Source organism: Dermacentor variabilis, chromosome 6 (assembly GCF_050947875.1).
Source record: "Dermacentor variabilis isolate Ectoservices chromosome 6, ASM5094787v1, whole genome shotgun sequence".
NCBI classification, from domain to species: Eukaryota; Metazoa; Arthropoda; class Arachnida; order Ixodida; family Ixodidae; genus Dermacentor; species Dermacentor variabilis.
The window spans coordinates 144,070,054-144,084,622 of NC_134573.1; the positions used below are offsets into that span (position 1 = coordinate 144,070,054).

A 14,569-nucleotide genomic window follows, 5' to 3' on the forward strand; every position below is an offset into this window, starting at 1 on the left:
ATTTCGTAAAATGAAATTAGTCGCCGTATGGCTGCCGTGTACGTTGACCTTCGCATTTCATTGGCCACTGTGGAGCGTTGTAGCAAATGGTTCAAAGGAGGACGTGAAACTTGCAAAGACGATCCAAGACGGGACTAAAGCCATCGTGAAATCACCCTTAGCAAAATTGCAAAAGTTGATGAGGGGATGAGACAAGAGCGGAGGATAAGCATCGATGAACTGGCAGAGCGTCTGAACATCAGTCACGATTCGATTCAGGCCATAATTCATGAACATCTTGTCATCGGCTTTTTTGTGCGCAATGGATGCCCAAGATTTTGAACCACCGCCAGAAGACGGAGAAGTTCGGCGCTGCCTTGATTGATCTGAACTGGTATCACAATGAAGATGACCACTTCATGTCTGCAATTGTGATCGAGGACAAATTATGGTGATACTACTACGAGCCTGAAACATGACGGCAAAGCTTACAGTGGAAAGATTCGAATTTACGACGCCCAAAGAAAACAAAGGCCATCATTTCCACAGGGAAGGTGTTGCTGACTTTTTTTTTTCGATCGTCAGGGACCATTACGGATAGAATTTGCTAAGTATTGAGAGACTATCAATTCTTTCCGATACTGTGAAACGCCGGAACGGCTGCATGTTGCAATCAAGAAGAAACGATGTAGAAAATTGACGAATGGGGTCGTCTTGTTCCACGACAATGCCCATCCCCACATCACTGATGTATTTAATACAAAACTGGCAACGTTCAAGTGGGAAACGCTGCAACATCCGCTACACAGCCGAGACCTGTCGCCTTGTGACATCCCCATTTTGGGGCAACCGAAAAAAAAGAAAACAGCTCAAGGGAACCACATTCGTATCGGACAATGACGTGAAAGAGTCAGTTGCAGACTTTTTGAAGCAGCAACCCAAGGAATTTTATGAGACCGAAATCACGCGACTCCTTAGTCAATGGGACAAAGGTCTAAATGCTCATGGAGACGTACTACTTTTAAATAAAGTAACCCGTTTGTCAAATATTCGTATTGGCTCACTTTCATTTCACTCGCCCTCGTATATTTTGCAGAACTCCTGCTTTTTATACGTGCTCTCGGTTGCAACTACAATATTGGTGCAATTACTCACGATACACGACCGGTGACAGCTGCTCCTGCGTAATACATTAGAACAAATGCCAGCGTCATTGATATTTTGCACTGGCCATTGCATACGTACATGAATGTAAACACGGTTCTTGAATCACAAAGTTTTATTAACATATTTGTCCACAACTTGTTCATTTCATGGCCTTTACATTTTTCATATCAGCGGCATGCACTGCTTTGCTGGTTTCGAACTGATATAGTTCGAAAGTTCGTGTGATATTTTCTTTACTTATTAAATATACGAAAAACATGGAAGCATTGATATCAGCTATTTTGGAAACAATTTTTGGTACATACGAGTATATTCTTTTATGAAGAATGGTATATGTTACTTGTTCTTACGGTGCGTAGCATTCAAGAATTCGTTTGCAGCATCTTTGGCAATGGCAATGCAATTATTATACATGTATTTGATCCCTCGACAAATCATTTAAGAGGAATCTTTAGCTCGGGCCCCACTCCGACGCGGCCTATTCAGATACATGTAAAACGCAGAAACGCTTTTCTGAGATAACCTCTGGATGGCTTCTAATGAAATTTGTTGCAGAGAGAAAGTTAAATTGTAGTGTCTTTTGGAAGCGGAATTTCGATTTAGGGCCTGAAGTTTGTTTAAAATATTTCGAAAAACTTGAAAGTTCGAAAAAAATAGGAGCACGACGTTTACAAGCGAACAGCTCTGCATCAAGGACAGATATCGCGGTTCTGTCAACGGCATCTATTATAACAGTCAAAGCGGACAAATTTGGTATGTCAATTTGTATGTTACATGAATTGATTACGTTGTGTACAAGGGTTCTGCAGAAGCCGTGTTTCCATAATACTAAAATTTTTAGATTCATGTGTAAGATATCAATTTTGTCCGTTGTAGATGTGCTTTTAGATGAAATTCACAGAATTATGATATCATTTTTCATTGTTGAGGTACAGAGTCTTAAACTTGATAGTTTCGTTTCCTGAAAATTTGTTATTTTGGCCAATTTTAATAAAAAATTGACGGCCAGAATGAAAAATTTGAAACCAGCAGTCACTATAACTCCCCCCCCCCCCCCATGCTTTCGTTTAAATGCAACAAACTTCGTCAAATTTGGTGCAGTGGTGGCCGAGAAAAACGAATTCCACTTCTACATGTATTTAGATAGTAGCACCCAAGCTAAAGCTTCAACGTAAGCCCCCCCCCCCCACTTTCGAACGAAATTTCTGGCTACGCCACTCGTGTGCGCTATCGGGGAAATAGAGTGGAAGCGCTGGGCTCGGAATCGCTCGGAACTCGCAAAAACAGTCCGAGAGTCACTTGTCCGCAGCCTTACAGTCACTGCTGGCGGGCCGCCATTCTAGCACGATTTCGACATTTTCGCGCCACTCCTGCCAAACTCTCAAAAAACGATTGATCGAACATGTCTGTCTGATCGAATAAGTCGATTAAATGAAAGGTGGACATCGATGAAGATTAATCGTTTTTGCGGGATACGTTTAATCGATTGGTCGTTCATCGATATTATACCAGTCCTACGACTTAATGGATTAGACATGCTCGAATGGCAGTGCGCAAGCTGGGGCTCTGCGGCTGTGGTATAGAGCTAGTGTCGACTGCTTTTACGAGTCGCGAGGGGATGCCGGGCTGAGCGCTTCCCGTCTATTTCCCGAAAACCGCACACGCCACTACGCCGCCCGAAGCCGGAGGCTTGAAATGCCCTCGCCATTCAAGGGCAGCGCGATTAGTTTGGACCGGTGGCGCCTTCGTGCGGCGGCTCCATGAATGTAATGGCACGTGACTGCTGGGCCACGAAGGCGAAGAACCAGGTTTGTAGTCGCCATTTTGACGTCTTAGCAGCGCATCAATCTTCCTTTTAGAGTATATTTTCCTTCGTTGCGCTTCGGAACTCTAGTTGCATTCGGTACATGACAGTTTCCACGTGCATCGTCGGCGAACGTAAACGCACCTGCGTGTTCACACTTATCGCCACCGGCGGCTCTCGTCGCGCTAAGCTGTGTGAAATGGACCGTGACTGAAGACTGAGCTAATCTCTCAGACGTCAAGAATGACCAGGCATTGTAAAGACAAATATGATTGCAAAGGACAGAGAGCGGGAATTTACCCATACATATGCGGTCGGCGAAGCAGCTCAAGAAAAAAAAAGGGGGGGAGATGTACGTCTCCTTTTTCTGTCCATAATTTTAGAGCGCAGCTCCTAGGCGCTCGTTCCTGCGTTGACCGACGGCGTAACCGAGCGAACGAGCACAGCGAAGCGTGAAAGAACGAACGCGGAGCGCAGCGGGGCATGAAAGACCGCAGCAGCGAAGAGAGCGCGAGGAGGAAAGCGGAGGAGGAGGAGGGTGCAGCGGAACCATGCAGGTGGAGGTGGAGCTTGAGAAGAAAGCTTGAGAAGAAAAGCATAGTGCCAGCGCAAGACGGGCTCTGCGGTGACGACCGCTACGAGGTGGCGCCAGAATATTGCGCCGTCGTCTGTTCACCGAGGACATGCCGAGAGCGCGTCGATCGATACCTTATATGGAAGCGAAGCGCTGCATGAGCTGAGGTATGTCTGCGGCGGCTGCTGTGAATCGCGCCCACGTGTCACCCGTGCTGTGCCTCTCGCGATGTCTCGATTAGCGGGGCAGCCACGCTCTTTCCAGTGGGTCGCACGAGACAGATTGTCCGCGCCAGCCAATATATCGCGAAATGAAAACCCGTACAGATTTCGTATTAGGGAGTATTGAAATAGTTGGCGAACTTCTTACTCAAGAAACGGCACTGCCTGGGCCGAACCCGAAGGCTGTACAATGTCTCGCAGCATATTCGTAGCGTTCAGCTACGGGGAAAGGGCTGCGGAATGAGAGCCGATGCCGAAGGCGGGGGTGCAGTTTAACATTGCCCCATGCAGCGTTAGCTGCCACGGGGCGAGAATGGGATAAACTGACATGCTCCCGATCGTGACACAAGGAAGAAAGTCCTGAATTCTACTGTCCGAATAGAAGGTAGAACAAGTGCTCTAGCTCGTGCTATGTGGGACACGACGTATAAGTGCCAGTCGTGTTAAAGAAGTGTAATGCAGTCGAACGCCTTTATGGCGAAGTGCTTGGGGCGTCCGAAATCCTTCATTATACAGGTCGCGCAGAGCGCAGCTCACGCAAGAACAGGGAGAGAGCTATTTCTTCGTTATAGAGGTCATTCGGTTCTATAAACACGTGCTGTACTGTAGCATGCGTGGGGTTTGAATATCGCTCTACTCCATGTTTGTCGTCTGGGGTTCTATCCCAACTTCTTCGCACTGATCAGCCCTAGTTCGTTCAATGCTATTGGAGCCAGATACTACACGGGCAAGCTTACATGCTATCGCTAATAACCACGGCAGTCACTCTAGCACTCTTTGTAATATTCTGACATATACTTTGTCATTCTATGGCTAACGAGAAAATCGCGACAGTCTTCGCGTGATCCGCTTCGGTAGCAGCCAAAGTCATTTAGTTCAACATCTCCCACGGAAAGCTCTTAAAGAGCACATGTGCTATGTTGAAGGTCATATTTTGTAAGAACGCGCCTTTAAAGAGTCGCAAAAAAAAAAAATACCCCACAACGTTGACGCCGAGCCCCTATTGCAGGAGGGAGAGTGAGAGAATGAAACGTTTATTTGAAGCCGTGACTTGTCAGTCGAGGTTGGAGGGTCCCTTATTCCAGGAACCACCTGGCTTGGATCGCCCTCCGGGCCCGGGCGACGAGTTCGCGCTGGTCCACCAAGCCCGGCTTGGAGACCGCAGCCTCCCACGTTTCAGCGAGGAGGTTTGGGTCTGCATCTGCTGCTACTAGTTGTGTCGCTGTGATGCTTGCTCGGGTGTTCTTGCATTGCAGTAGGAGGTGCTCCAGGGTGTTTGCCGCGTTGCAGTGTCGACAGGTGTAGCTGTATAGCGTCGGGTGGAAATGATGCTGTAAGCTTCCGTGGGTAAAGGTATTGCTCTGGAGTCGCCTGTAGTCGATGCCTTTGTTTCACGTTAGTTTTGGATGTGGTGGAGGGTATACCCTGCGTCCAAGCCGATGGTGCTGCAGTAGTGCTTGGTAAGTTAGCGGCATTGTTTTCGTTTCCTCCGCATATTTTGGTGGGTGGGACATGTCTAGAATCTCGTGCGAAGAGGCCCGGTTGACGCTAGCGTGGGCCGCGGTGTGTGCCGCTTCATCCCCCTCGAGTGCCTTGTGTCCCGGAACCCAGATGATGCAGGTGTAGTGGGGAGGAGTGTCGCCACGTTTCAGTATGTTGATCGCTTTGATGGAGATCCTGCCCTTCATGTAGTTGAGTGCCGCTGTTTGAGAGTCGGTGAAGACCACTGTGGCATCCTCGCGTGTATGGGTGGCGAGTGCTATAGCGGCCTCCTCAGCTGTGTCCGCGCGTTTGGCGAGAATTGTCGCCAACGCCAGTGTCGTCCCCCTGTAGTCTGTGACGCTGATGACGAAGGTGTTTCGTCTCGGATACTTGGCTGCGTCCACGTAACGCGCCTGCGGGTCGTTACGGTGCTTGTGTCTGATGGCGTTTACTCTGGCGAGCCGTCTGCCTCGATTGTGTTCTGGATGCATGTTCCGGGGGATCTGATAAACTTGTAGACATTCTCGGAGCTTAGACGATCTTTTCCTTACGTTCGCCATCGAGTTCTAGGTTGGTTACGTATCCTGTGCGTCGGAGGACTGCTCGGCCTGTGGTTGTGAGCTTGAGTCTCTCGATCTGGATGATTAGGTGCTCTTCCGCGAGTTCTTCCCAGGAGTTGTCAACTCCCATGCGAAGCAATCGGTCAGTGGAGGCAGTTGTCGGCTATCCTAGGGCGAGCTTCGTGGCCTTTCGTATTAGGAGGTTTAGCTTCTGTTTCTCGGCTGTCTTCAGGTTGAGGTAGGGAGTTCCATATGTAATGCGGCTGTAAGGGAGGACTTGTGCCATTCGCAAGGTCTCGTGCTCTTTGAGGCCATTGCGGCGATTGGCCACCCGTCGTATCAGATGAGTAAGCTGTGCCACGGTGTTGTGTAGCCTGGGGAGTGTGGCGGAGCCGGGCCCGTCCTTGTGTATATGGACTCCGAGGACTCGAAGTGAGTCGACCTTCGGTATTGGGACTCCCTGAAGAAGGACTTGTGAGTCCGGTGCGTCGTGGCTTGGGGGCCGGCTCCGGGTGCATGCCCCAAGTATTAACAGCTCGGATTTATCCGGGGCACAGTGGAAGCCGCAGGTGTTGAGGTACCGTTCGATGATGTTGACGGCCTCCTGAAGACGGGCCTCCTGTTCACCCGTGCTCGCGTTTCTCGTCCGCAGTGTGATATCATCTGCATGTAGAGCATGGAATATCCCTGGGACGGTGTCCATAGGAGGTGGCGAAGTTTGACGAGGGCCACGTTGAAGAGAAGTGGCGAGACTACCGAACCTTGTGGCGTACCCCTGTTAGTTAGGTGAAATGTCTTGCTGCAGAGGTTGGCAATCCCCACCGTGGCCGTACGGTTGGTGAGGAAAGCACGCATGTACGCGTATGTTTTGGCACCGCAGCCGATATCTTCTAGGTTACGGAGAATGGCTTCATGGTTCACGTTATCAAAGGCGCCTTTTACGTGTAGAGCTAAAATGGAAGACTTGCTGTGTTTGCTCAAATGGTCAAGAATATCTTCCTTTAGCTGTAAGAGGACGTCCTGCGGGGAGAGCATCTGGCGGAAGCCGAACATGGTGTGTGGATAGCGATCGTTTTCCTCTAGATGTGTGGTGAGCCGCTCGTTGACCATGTGTTCAAACAGTTTCCCGGCGCAGGACGTACGGGAGATGTGGCGGAGATTTGTGATGGAGATGGGTTTGTTTGGCTTGGGTGCCATGGTTACCTCCGAGCGTTTCCAGGCTGTTGGTAGCTCGCCCTTAATCCAGCAGTCTTTATAGTACCGAAGGAGAGGCGTCAACGCCCGAGGGGGTAGCTGTCGAAGGTGCTTGTTGGTGACTCTGTCTTTTCCCGGGCTCCTATTGCGTGTTAGCCTAGAGAAGGCCGCCTGTAACTCTGCCTGTGTGAAAGGCCGATCTAGCTCTTCGTTCTGCGCTCCTTGGTACTCCCTGTGGGTGGAAAGGTTGGTGGTAGTGGTTTGCGGGTTCGCTGAGCCGTGTAGCTTCGTCTTCTTGGAGCAGCTGATCCTCTGTGCCGCCATAGTTGTGGATTAGTCGTTGAATCGTGTGTCTTTGTTGGGCTTTGGTGTTGGTGTCGTCGACCAGGGCTCGAAGTATATGCCAAGTCTTCTTTGTGCTGGGGTCCCTTGAAGTCGGCCGGAGAAGGATCGCTACTTCTGACTCGCTAGCTGTTCAGCGTACTCCTGTGCTTGCAAGCTCAAACGCAATGTCCAGCGCCGAATAGCCCTGTTAAGCTTCTGCAAGAAGAAGAAAAAAAAAAGAATGGCTGCGGCTTAGCTTAGCTATCTCTGGATATGCAAAGCGAAAGCTTGGTCTAGCTTGGTCAAGTCCTGATTTCACTTGGCTAACCTTCGATTTAGCTGTATTTATTCTACTTGGGTAAACAATCATCGTTCAGCCAGATATGATGGCTGTGTCTCGGTGGGTGGCTAGACATTACTGTGATTAGGCTTGCGTAGACATGCATCGTTCGACGGTGCGACGCCTGTTGTGCTACAGGAGAAGCGCAAGTGCTAGACATGCAAAGAGACGCCGGGAACATGCACAGCATCGAAGCACAAACGGACAGGGCGCGCACGCGGTCTTTATGTTGATCTCGATGGTGCGACGCCTGTTGCATTCCGGACCCTCTCCATTAAAGCAGTTCGCCGGGCGATAACCGCGGGGTGGTCAGACGCCGCTTGGCGACGACGGCTCAAAGGCTCCCGCTCTGGCGCAACGCTCAGAGAAGACGTCCCGGCCTCGCTACTATCCATGGCCAAGCTCGCACTGACTACGCGAGCGCGGCGCTCCTCTTAGCCAGGCGCACGGCGAGTCACGTGTCTCAGGCGGCGACCCAGCTGCGGAGAGCGCATGCGCCAAGCCGGTGGCAGAGCTCGGCGCGGAGAGTCACGTGTTGCGTTGCCAAGGCTACGGCGCAGCTGCGGTCAAATGATGGTCAAATTGCTGGCGACGGCAAAACTCGACTCGGACGCGGTTAGTAAGGCTCTCGCTTTAAAATCTCATTACTTGAACGTCACCGTGCAGCTGTGATGTTGTTGTGACACTTGCAGTGAGCCAAGTTAACGTCAAAAGAAGGTTCACTGATGAGTGGAAGCTGCCCGTTGATTCCTGGGGCACGTACCCAGTGGCACACACCCTGCGGGCCAATGATACATACCCAACGGTATCTATTTTATACGTTTTTCATACATCGTCCGTGAATTTTTTGTGTTCCTCCCCTATTTACATGATTAAGTACGCGACAATGTCAACGTGCACAGCAAACAACATCCGGAATATAGATGTTCGAGCTCCACGTCTTAGCCTACCTCGGTCAGCTCTGTTGGCGGAGTGCATTTGCATCGCAATTTGCTCTATATTTCTCTTTTATACAGTACCTGGTGCCATGAATGTGGCCTGCCTCGTATACAAGTGGCGAGCTTTCTCAAAAGCAGACACGCGGAAATGCGTTTTCCGCTACGTCGGGCCTTAAAACCTGCCATGTGAAATCACAGGAAGCGCCTTGAGCGCCTGCGTCCCGTCGTCTGCTTCACTTGCCAGTGCTCTGACTTCTGCCGTTCGCGGCGCTGTTCGTCAGCACGTCACTGACGCGCTGCTGGAGCATTACGACGGCCGCCCGGTGCATATATGGCGACGCAGTCGTAGATTATCGTCCCGCTCCCAGCCCACCAAAGACGTGGCACAGCATTCGTGCCGGTTCGTAGGGTGTATTTCACATCGCAATGGAGTTCATGTCGAATCTAGTGAATCCACAGCTTCTATTCTATAATGTATTCCCGCATGCTGGTCGTGTGGCCATCCAAGGAAGGCGTCGATCTGACCCAAACATTCCAGCGAATTGACATACTTTTTCTCTGTAGAAAGGAGCATGTGGCTTAAAATCCTAAACCAGTAATGTTCTGTCCTCTTGTGCATGTTGCAGTTTCTTGCATATTTGAGTTGGGCTTCACCTTTCACTATTGCCATTTCTCTTAGTTCTTGTTTAACCGCACTGTATAGGGATCCACTAGCGTCATGTATGCTGTTTAATACTGCTCTAAGTGCCATTTGATAATATATATATATATATATATATATATATATATATATTGTTTGTTTTCTCAAGGACAACTAGTGCCAACTCTATTTTTTAACAAATCAAAGATTATTCTGTGTCATACCTTTATTTTACACACTTGTCTTTCTCAGCTGGTTCCACGTCTGAACCATTAAAACAGGGTCCTACAAGATTAGATAACTTTGTTCCAACCTTTATAAAGTGGCCGGCAAAAATTTCGATACATCAAATTATCGATGAAAAACTCTGCATCGAAAGTGATTAATCGATTAAAGGATAAAATGGGGAATGATTCATCCTTAATCGAATAAAAGAGCTGAATGCCCCTCCACTACCTTTAAGAAGGGTGCAAGCGAAGCTCAGCATCCTCAGCTCTTCGTTGTAACGTCTCGTCTTCGCGCTCTCTCGCGGCGAGGTCGGCACGTCGGCGACGAACCCTTTCGCGAGCGAGATCCCGGCGGTGTTCATCAATCGCCGCCTGTTCCTCGGCCGAACGCACGATGCGCGTTCCGCTCCCGCTGCCGTTCCTTCAACGAAGCCTGCCCTTCGGCAGAACGAACCAAACGCGGCATCCTCATCTGACTGCCGGGCCTTTGCTGGTGGGAAATGGTGGTCGCGAGGGGAGCGAACACGTGATCACACCCTTTCACACCCTTTCCCTCGGAAAGGGTGTGATCGCGCCTTGCGCTGCGTCTACTTGTTCATGCATACGAAACCGCGCTTTAAAGGGCGCGTCTGTTGAACCGACAGTGTAGAGAGAGAAGACGGCGTTCCGAATGGTCGCTTCTTTCATGTTCTCCGCTTCAAAGGATTTATCGGCCCCTGGCGGAGGTGCTGTTCAGGCTTCATCCAGTAACAATGACTACCGTGTTTTGCTAACTCATCTTCCTACCGCGGTAAGCTGGTTGTGGACTCCGTTTTCCTGCATGCTGACTTAAGTGGTCGACCATACGAGCCCAAGACTTCAGAGACGCCTTTCGGAACGGTATTGACCGGAAGTATTCAGTTCCATCGGTCAATTTCAGGTGTCGCACGTGTGGATGGTGACGTGCAAATTAGCAACGACAAAGCCAAAGCTAGTCACGTGCGGAGAATTATCCGTAAAAGGTAGACGCTGCGTCGTTATTAATACTGAGCACACGGAAGTAAAAATGAGGCTTTTATGGCTTCCTGAGCGTTTGGAAGACGACTAGATTCGAGGTGCGCTCCAGGCTTACGGGAAAGTAAAGTCTATATCAGCAGAAAGCTGGAGAGTATCGGAAATGGAACAAATGGCGTACCCTAAATCGTGACGTGATGTTGACTCTTGCCGATGGAGTCGGCGTGGGAGGTGTTACACATCTGCTACCTGTTTGTCGAGCGCAGATCCTCGTATTGTTTCCTCGCCGGCCCCCGTTTTGTCTCCGCTGTAACAAGGTTGGGCACATTCGTCGAAACTGCATTACCCCACGTTGTGAAGCCTGCCGGCGCTTTGGTGACACAGCATTAAAACGTGTCGTAACACACTGCGATAAGTTACTGCACAGAACAAGGCCAACGGATGAAAGCTTGCAAGATAACATAATGTATATTACCAAAGTTCTCGACGCGACTGAAGACATTTCCTCTTCCGCGGAGACCAGCTGTACCAGTAAGGCCCCTCTACTTGTTAAAGGGACGCTAAAGTGAAAGATTATTTCTTCTGCATCAGTAGATTACCGTTCCAAAACACCAAAAACACCACTCTTACAACGATAAGACGTTTGGTAAGCCAGAAGAAGCGCAAGAAAAAAATACGGGTGGCGACGCCTACTTGAGTTCCCGCACCTGGGGGCTGTGACGTCTTGCATTTTGATGGCATCTTCTAGGGCCTACTAATTATATATAACCGTACAGATTGACTACATTCTGTTCTAAAGGAACCAAATATTAAACATGGCAAGTTTCGGGAACCTTTATTCAGCCAACGCGGCCCAAATGCGAAAACATACTTTGGAATCCCTGACGTCACGCTGACGTACCGGCGTCGGGGTTTCGGCGCGAAATTCAAATACTGATCTATGGACCTTCATTTTCTCATCTAATAATCAAACTATTTTTTTTAAATGACTGCCAGCAGGGTTCTTAAACAATGCTGCATTAGTCTAAACTGATTTATTGTTTCGCTTTAGTGTCCCTTTAAAGACAGTGGCATCGCAGAACTGCCCGTGGAAAAGGAAAGTAGCGAATAGAAAGATAATCAATCCAATCAACAACGCAAGGCAGCACCCGTTACCACGCAGCCAGTTGCTGCCCAGCCAGCGAATGAGGCAGCCGCTGATGAGTCCATCTGCTACACCCGAGCATCTCAACACGTGCGCTGTGCTGGCAGAGGACAGGCGAAGTAGCGCGGATACGTCAATTCCGAAGCGCTGTGCGATTAACAGATCGGAATCAAGCACAGAAAGCGAGGCGATAAGTACCACAAGAAAAGCACGTCGCCGCAAAACACCGAAACACTCGGCAAACTGCCAACGATTACGGTCCAGGAGGCCTGGCGGGGGTTCGGAGGGAGCCTCACCGTTGCCCTCTAGGACCGCCCACATAGATCATTAAGTCCAAATAGTGGTTAGTCACCATGGCCCTGTCCCAGCAACTTCTCTTCGCAACTTTGAACGTACGAGGCCTTACGTCTTTGCAGAAACAGGCGCAGCTTCGCCGGCTTTTGTTTAGGAAGCGCCTCGACCTCGTTGCCGTGCGGGAGACGAAGGTTGAGAGTGATGACAAGACAGAAAGGGCTTTGCGACCTTTTCTGTCTGGATATAATGTCTGCGTTTCACACGCCCTTCGTTTATCCGCTGGCTGTTTCCTCTTTCTGAAAAAGAGGCTAATTTGATCAGCATTTAGTTACCATGTGGAAAATGAAGGTCGATGTACGTATATGTTATGATTTTGTGTTGCAGGGTGTTCCATGGCGAATAGTCAACGTGTATGCATTTAATGACGCTGCAAAACGAATTCTTTTATTTGATACTGTGTCTAGTCTAAAGGAATGTGATCGTTGCAGTGTGTTAATGGGAGATTTCAATTGTGTACGTCATCCGAGTGACCGAAGCGGCATTAACACTCAGCGGGACAGGAGTGGTGAAGTTTTGTCTAACTTAATAGAATATGCAGGGCTCATTGATATAGGAGTGTCAGGACAGGCATCTCGCTCTTATACACGAATTCAAGGTCGCTCCTACGCCCGCCTTGATCGGATTTATGTTTCTTCATCAATCCTCTCCCGAGGGCTATCCTGTATTACCATCCCAGTTTCATCATTGTATGGTTATCGCAAATATTGGTGAGAAATCTGTAACTAATTTCCGACCACAGTGGACAGTCTGGAATCTTAACTCCAAGCTCCTAAATGATCAGTAATTTATTAATCGCGTGCACATGGCCCTATAGCAACTTCTCTCTATACTGACTTGCCGCCATTTACAGCTTGGGAACTCTGTAAACAAGAGGTTCGTACAGTGGCTATAGAAATTGGATCTGTGAAAGCATTCTATAGTAAGAATGAAGAACACATGTTTATTAAGAGCTTATATAACCTTTATCAGATGGAATGCGAAATGCAGGGCACTTACATTGTCGACATAAAAAATCTGAAATGTCAGCTGCAAAAGTACGATGCACTCCGTTGCAGAGGTGCGTGAGTTCGATCTCGAAATAGGCGTGCTCTGCAGTTTTGAGCAGCCAACACGTCAAGCTATACCTGACGAGCGACGTCACGCTATTTCCCAATGTAATTCCGGAAATATACTCCAAAGATAATCTTCTAACAAACACGAATGACATAATTTATCAGTTTGAAACTTATTCAATGTGTTGTTTCTTGCCCCTCCCGACGATCACGATGCAAAAGTCTTAGAGAGCTTTGTGTCTCTTATAAAACCATTACAGGATGATGACCGTGCATTCATCGGTGGTACCCTTGCACGATACAAGAAATTGAGCGAGCTATTGATCAGCTGCCTTTGTTGAAAACACCCGGCCCCGATGGAGCTTCAAGTGAATTTTACAAATCTTTCGAACCAGTTGTCAGTCCCGTATTAATGGACATTTTTATTACAAGTTTAGAGGTGGACGCCCTTCCGCAATGTGTGGGGTTTTTGCAAAAACCCACACAGTTTTAATATAAAAAAGTACAGATAAGGAGAAACTGCGTTCTGTTGAAGGCTACCGACTAATCACGTTGTGAAACGTGGATTATAAAATTTTTGCAAAAGTTTTATCTAATAGATTGCAATTTGCGATGTCCATTCTCATTGGTTCTCATCAGACGTGTGGAATAGTAGGGATCGATCCATTCAAACCAACATACATAGCGCCTGTTCACTTCTTCAATGCTGTTATGGTTCCACTGAGCAGCTTGCAAGGCTCCAGGTAGATTTTGCTAAAGCTTTTGATCGTGTCAGTCCCTCCTATTTATTTTCTTTTCTGGAGCATGCCACTGTTGGCTCCGTTGTGCTTAAAGGCGTTAGGTTTTACTACACCTGTTGTACTACTCGTTTAGTTATTAATGACCACCTCTCCGAACCCGTTTCCATTTGCTCTTCAGTAAAACAAAGAATGTCCCCACGGCTATTCGCCCTTTACCTGGAACCACTATGCTTAAGTATAATTCGGTCGAGTTACATCCATGGCTTCAATATACTGCGTAATGAAGTAAATCTATTGGCTTATGCAGATGATTTAGCGTTCTTCAGCACGTATAAGTCCAGTGATGAGTAGGTAGTATCGACAATAGAGGAATTTGGCAGCGTATCAGGAGCACGAATGAACTCCTCAAAAAGTTTAGGCTTGTGGTTTGGCTCATGGTGCTCAGCTTGGCGTGCCGCTAGACGCACATAAATTAAGCGCACACTATTGGAAAGAACGGGTTTCGGCCCTGCAAAGTTACGCCCAGACATTCGTTCCACACGGACTTTCTATTTTGGGGGAAGCCGAAGCCTGCAGTAAGTTCTTGACAACAAAATTTACTATGTATTGCAAGTTATTCATTGTGCCAGACTCTACATCCAACGCTCTCACCGAATTTTTGCAACCTTCGTATGGTCTTCCACTTTTGGAGCCCATGAGGCGAGACAATATTTTCAGGCCCGTTAGTGAAGGTGGGCTGGGATTAGTACATCTCTATGTGCGGCAAATAGTGCCTCGGTTCTTCTTTCTTCGCGATACTTCGCACCCTATAATTCGGTCATTCATGGAAGTCGCAC

The 14,569-nt window shown here is 48.5% G+C and overlaps 1 protein-coding gene across 1 annotated transcript; it reads right to left on the reverse strand.

The window, feature by feature from the left end:
- Positions 1–5,950: 5,950 nt before the first annotated feature.
- LOC142586314 (uncharacterized) lies at positions 5,951–7,305 on the reverse strand. The gene is made up of 2 exons (XM_075697559.1): positions 6,561–7,305; positions 5,951–6,450 (listed from the first exon to the last, which is right to left on the reverse strand). Exons 1-2 carry the CDS (start codon positions 7,303–7,305, stop codon positions 5,951–5,953), a joined length of 1,245 nt encoding a protein of 414 aa, XP_075553674.1.
- Between the last annotated feature and the right edge of the window lie 7,264 nt (positions 7,306–14,569).

What these genes read in the sequence shown, in the direction of transcription:
- LOC142586314 (XM_075697559.1), bottom strand. Translation starts at nt 7,305, where the DNA reads ATGGCGGCACAGAGGATCAGCTGCTCCAAGAAGACGAAGCTACACGGC. An exon ending in ATTTCACCTAACTAACAGGG is followed by an intron (nt 6,451 to 6,560) that starts GTACGCCACAAG and finishes CTCTACATGCAG; the next exon opens with ATGATATCACACTGCGGACG.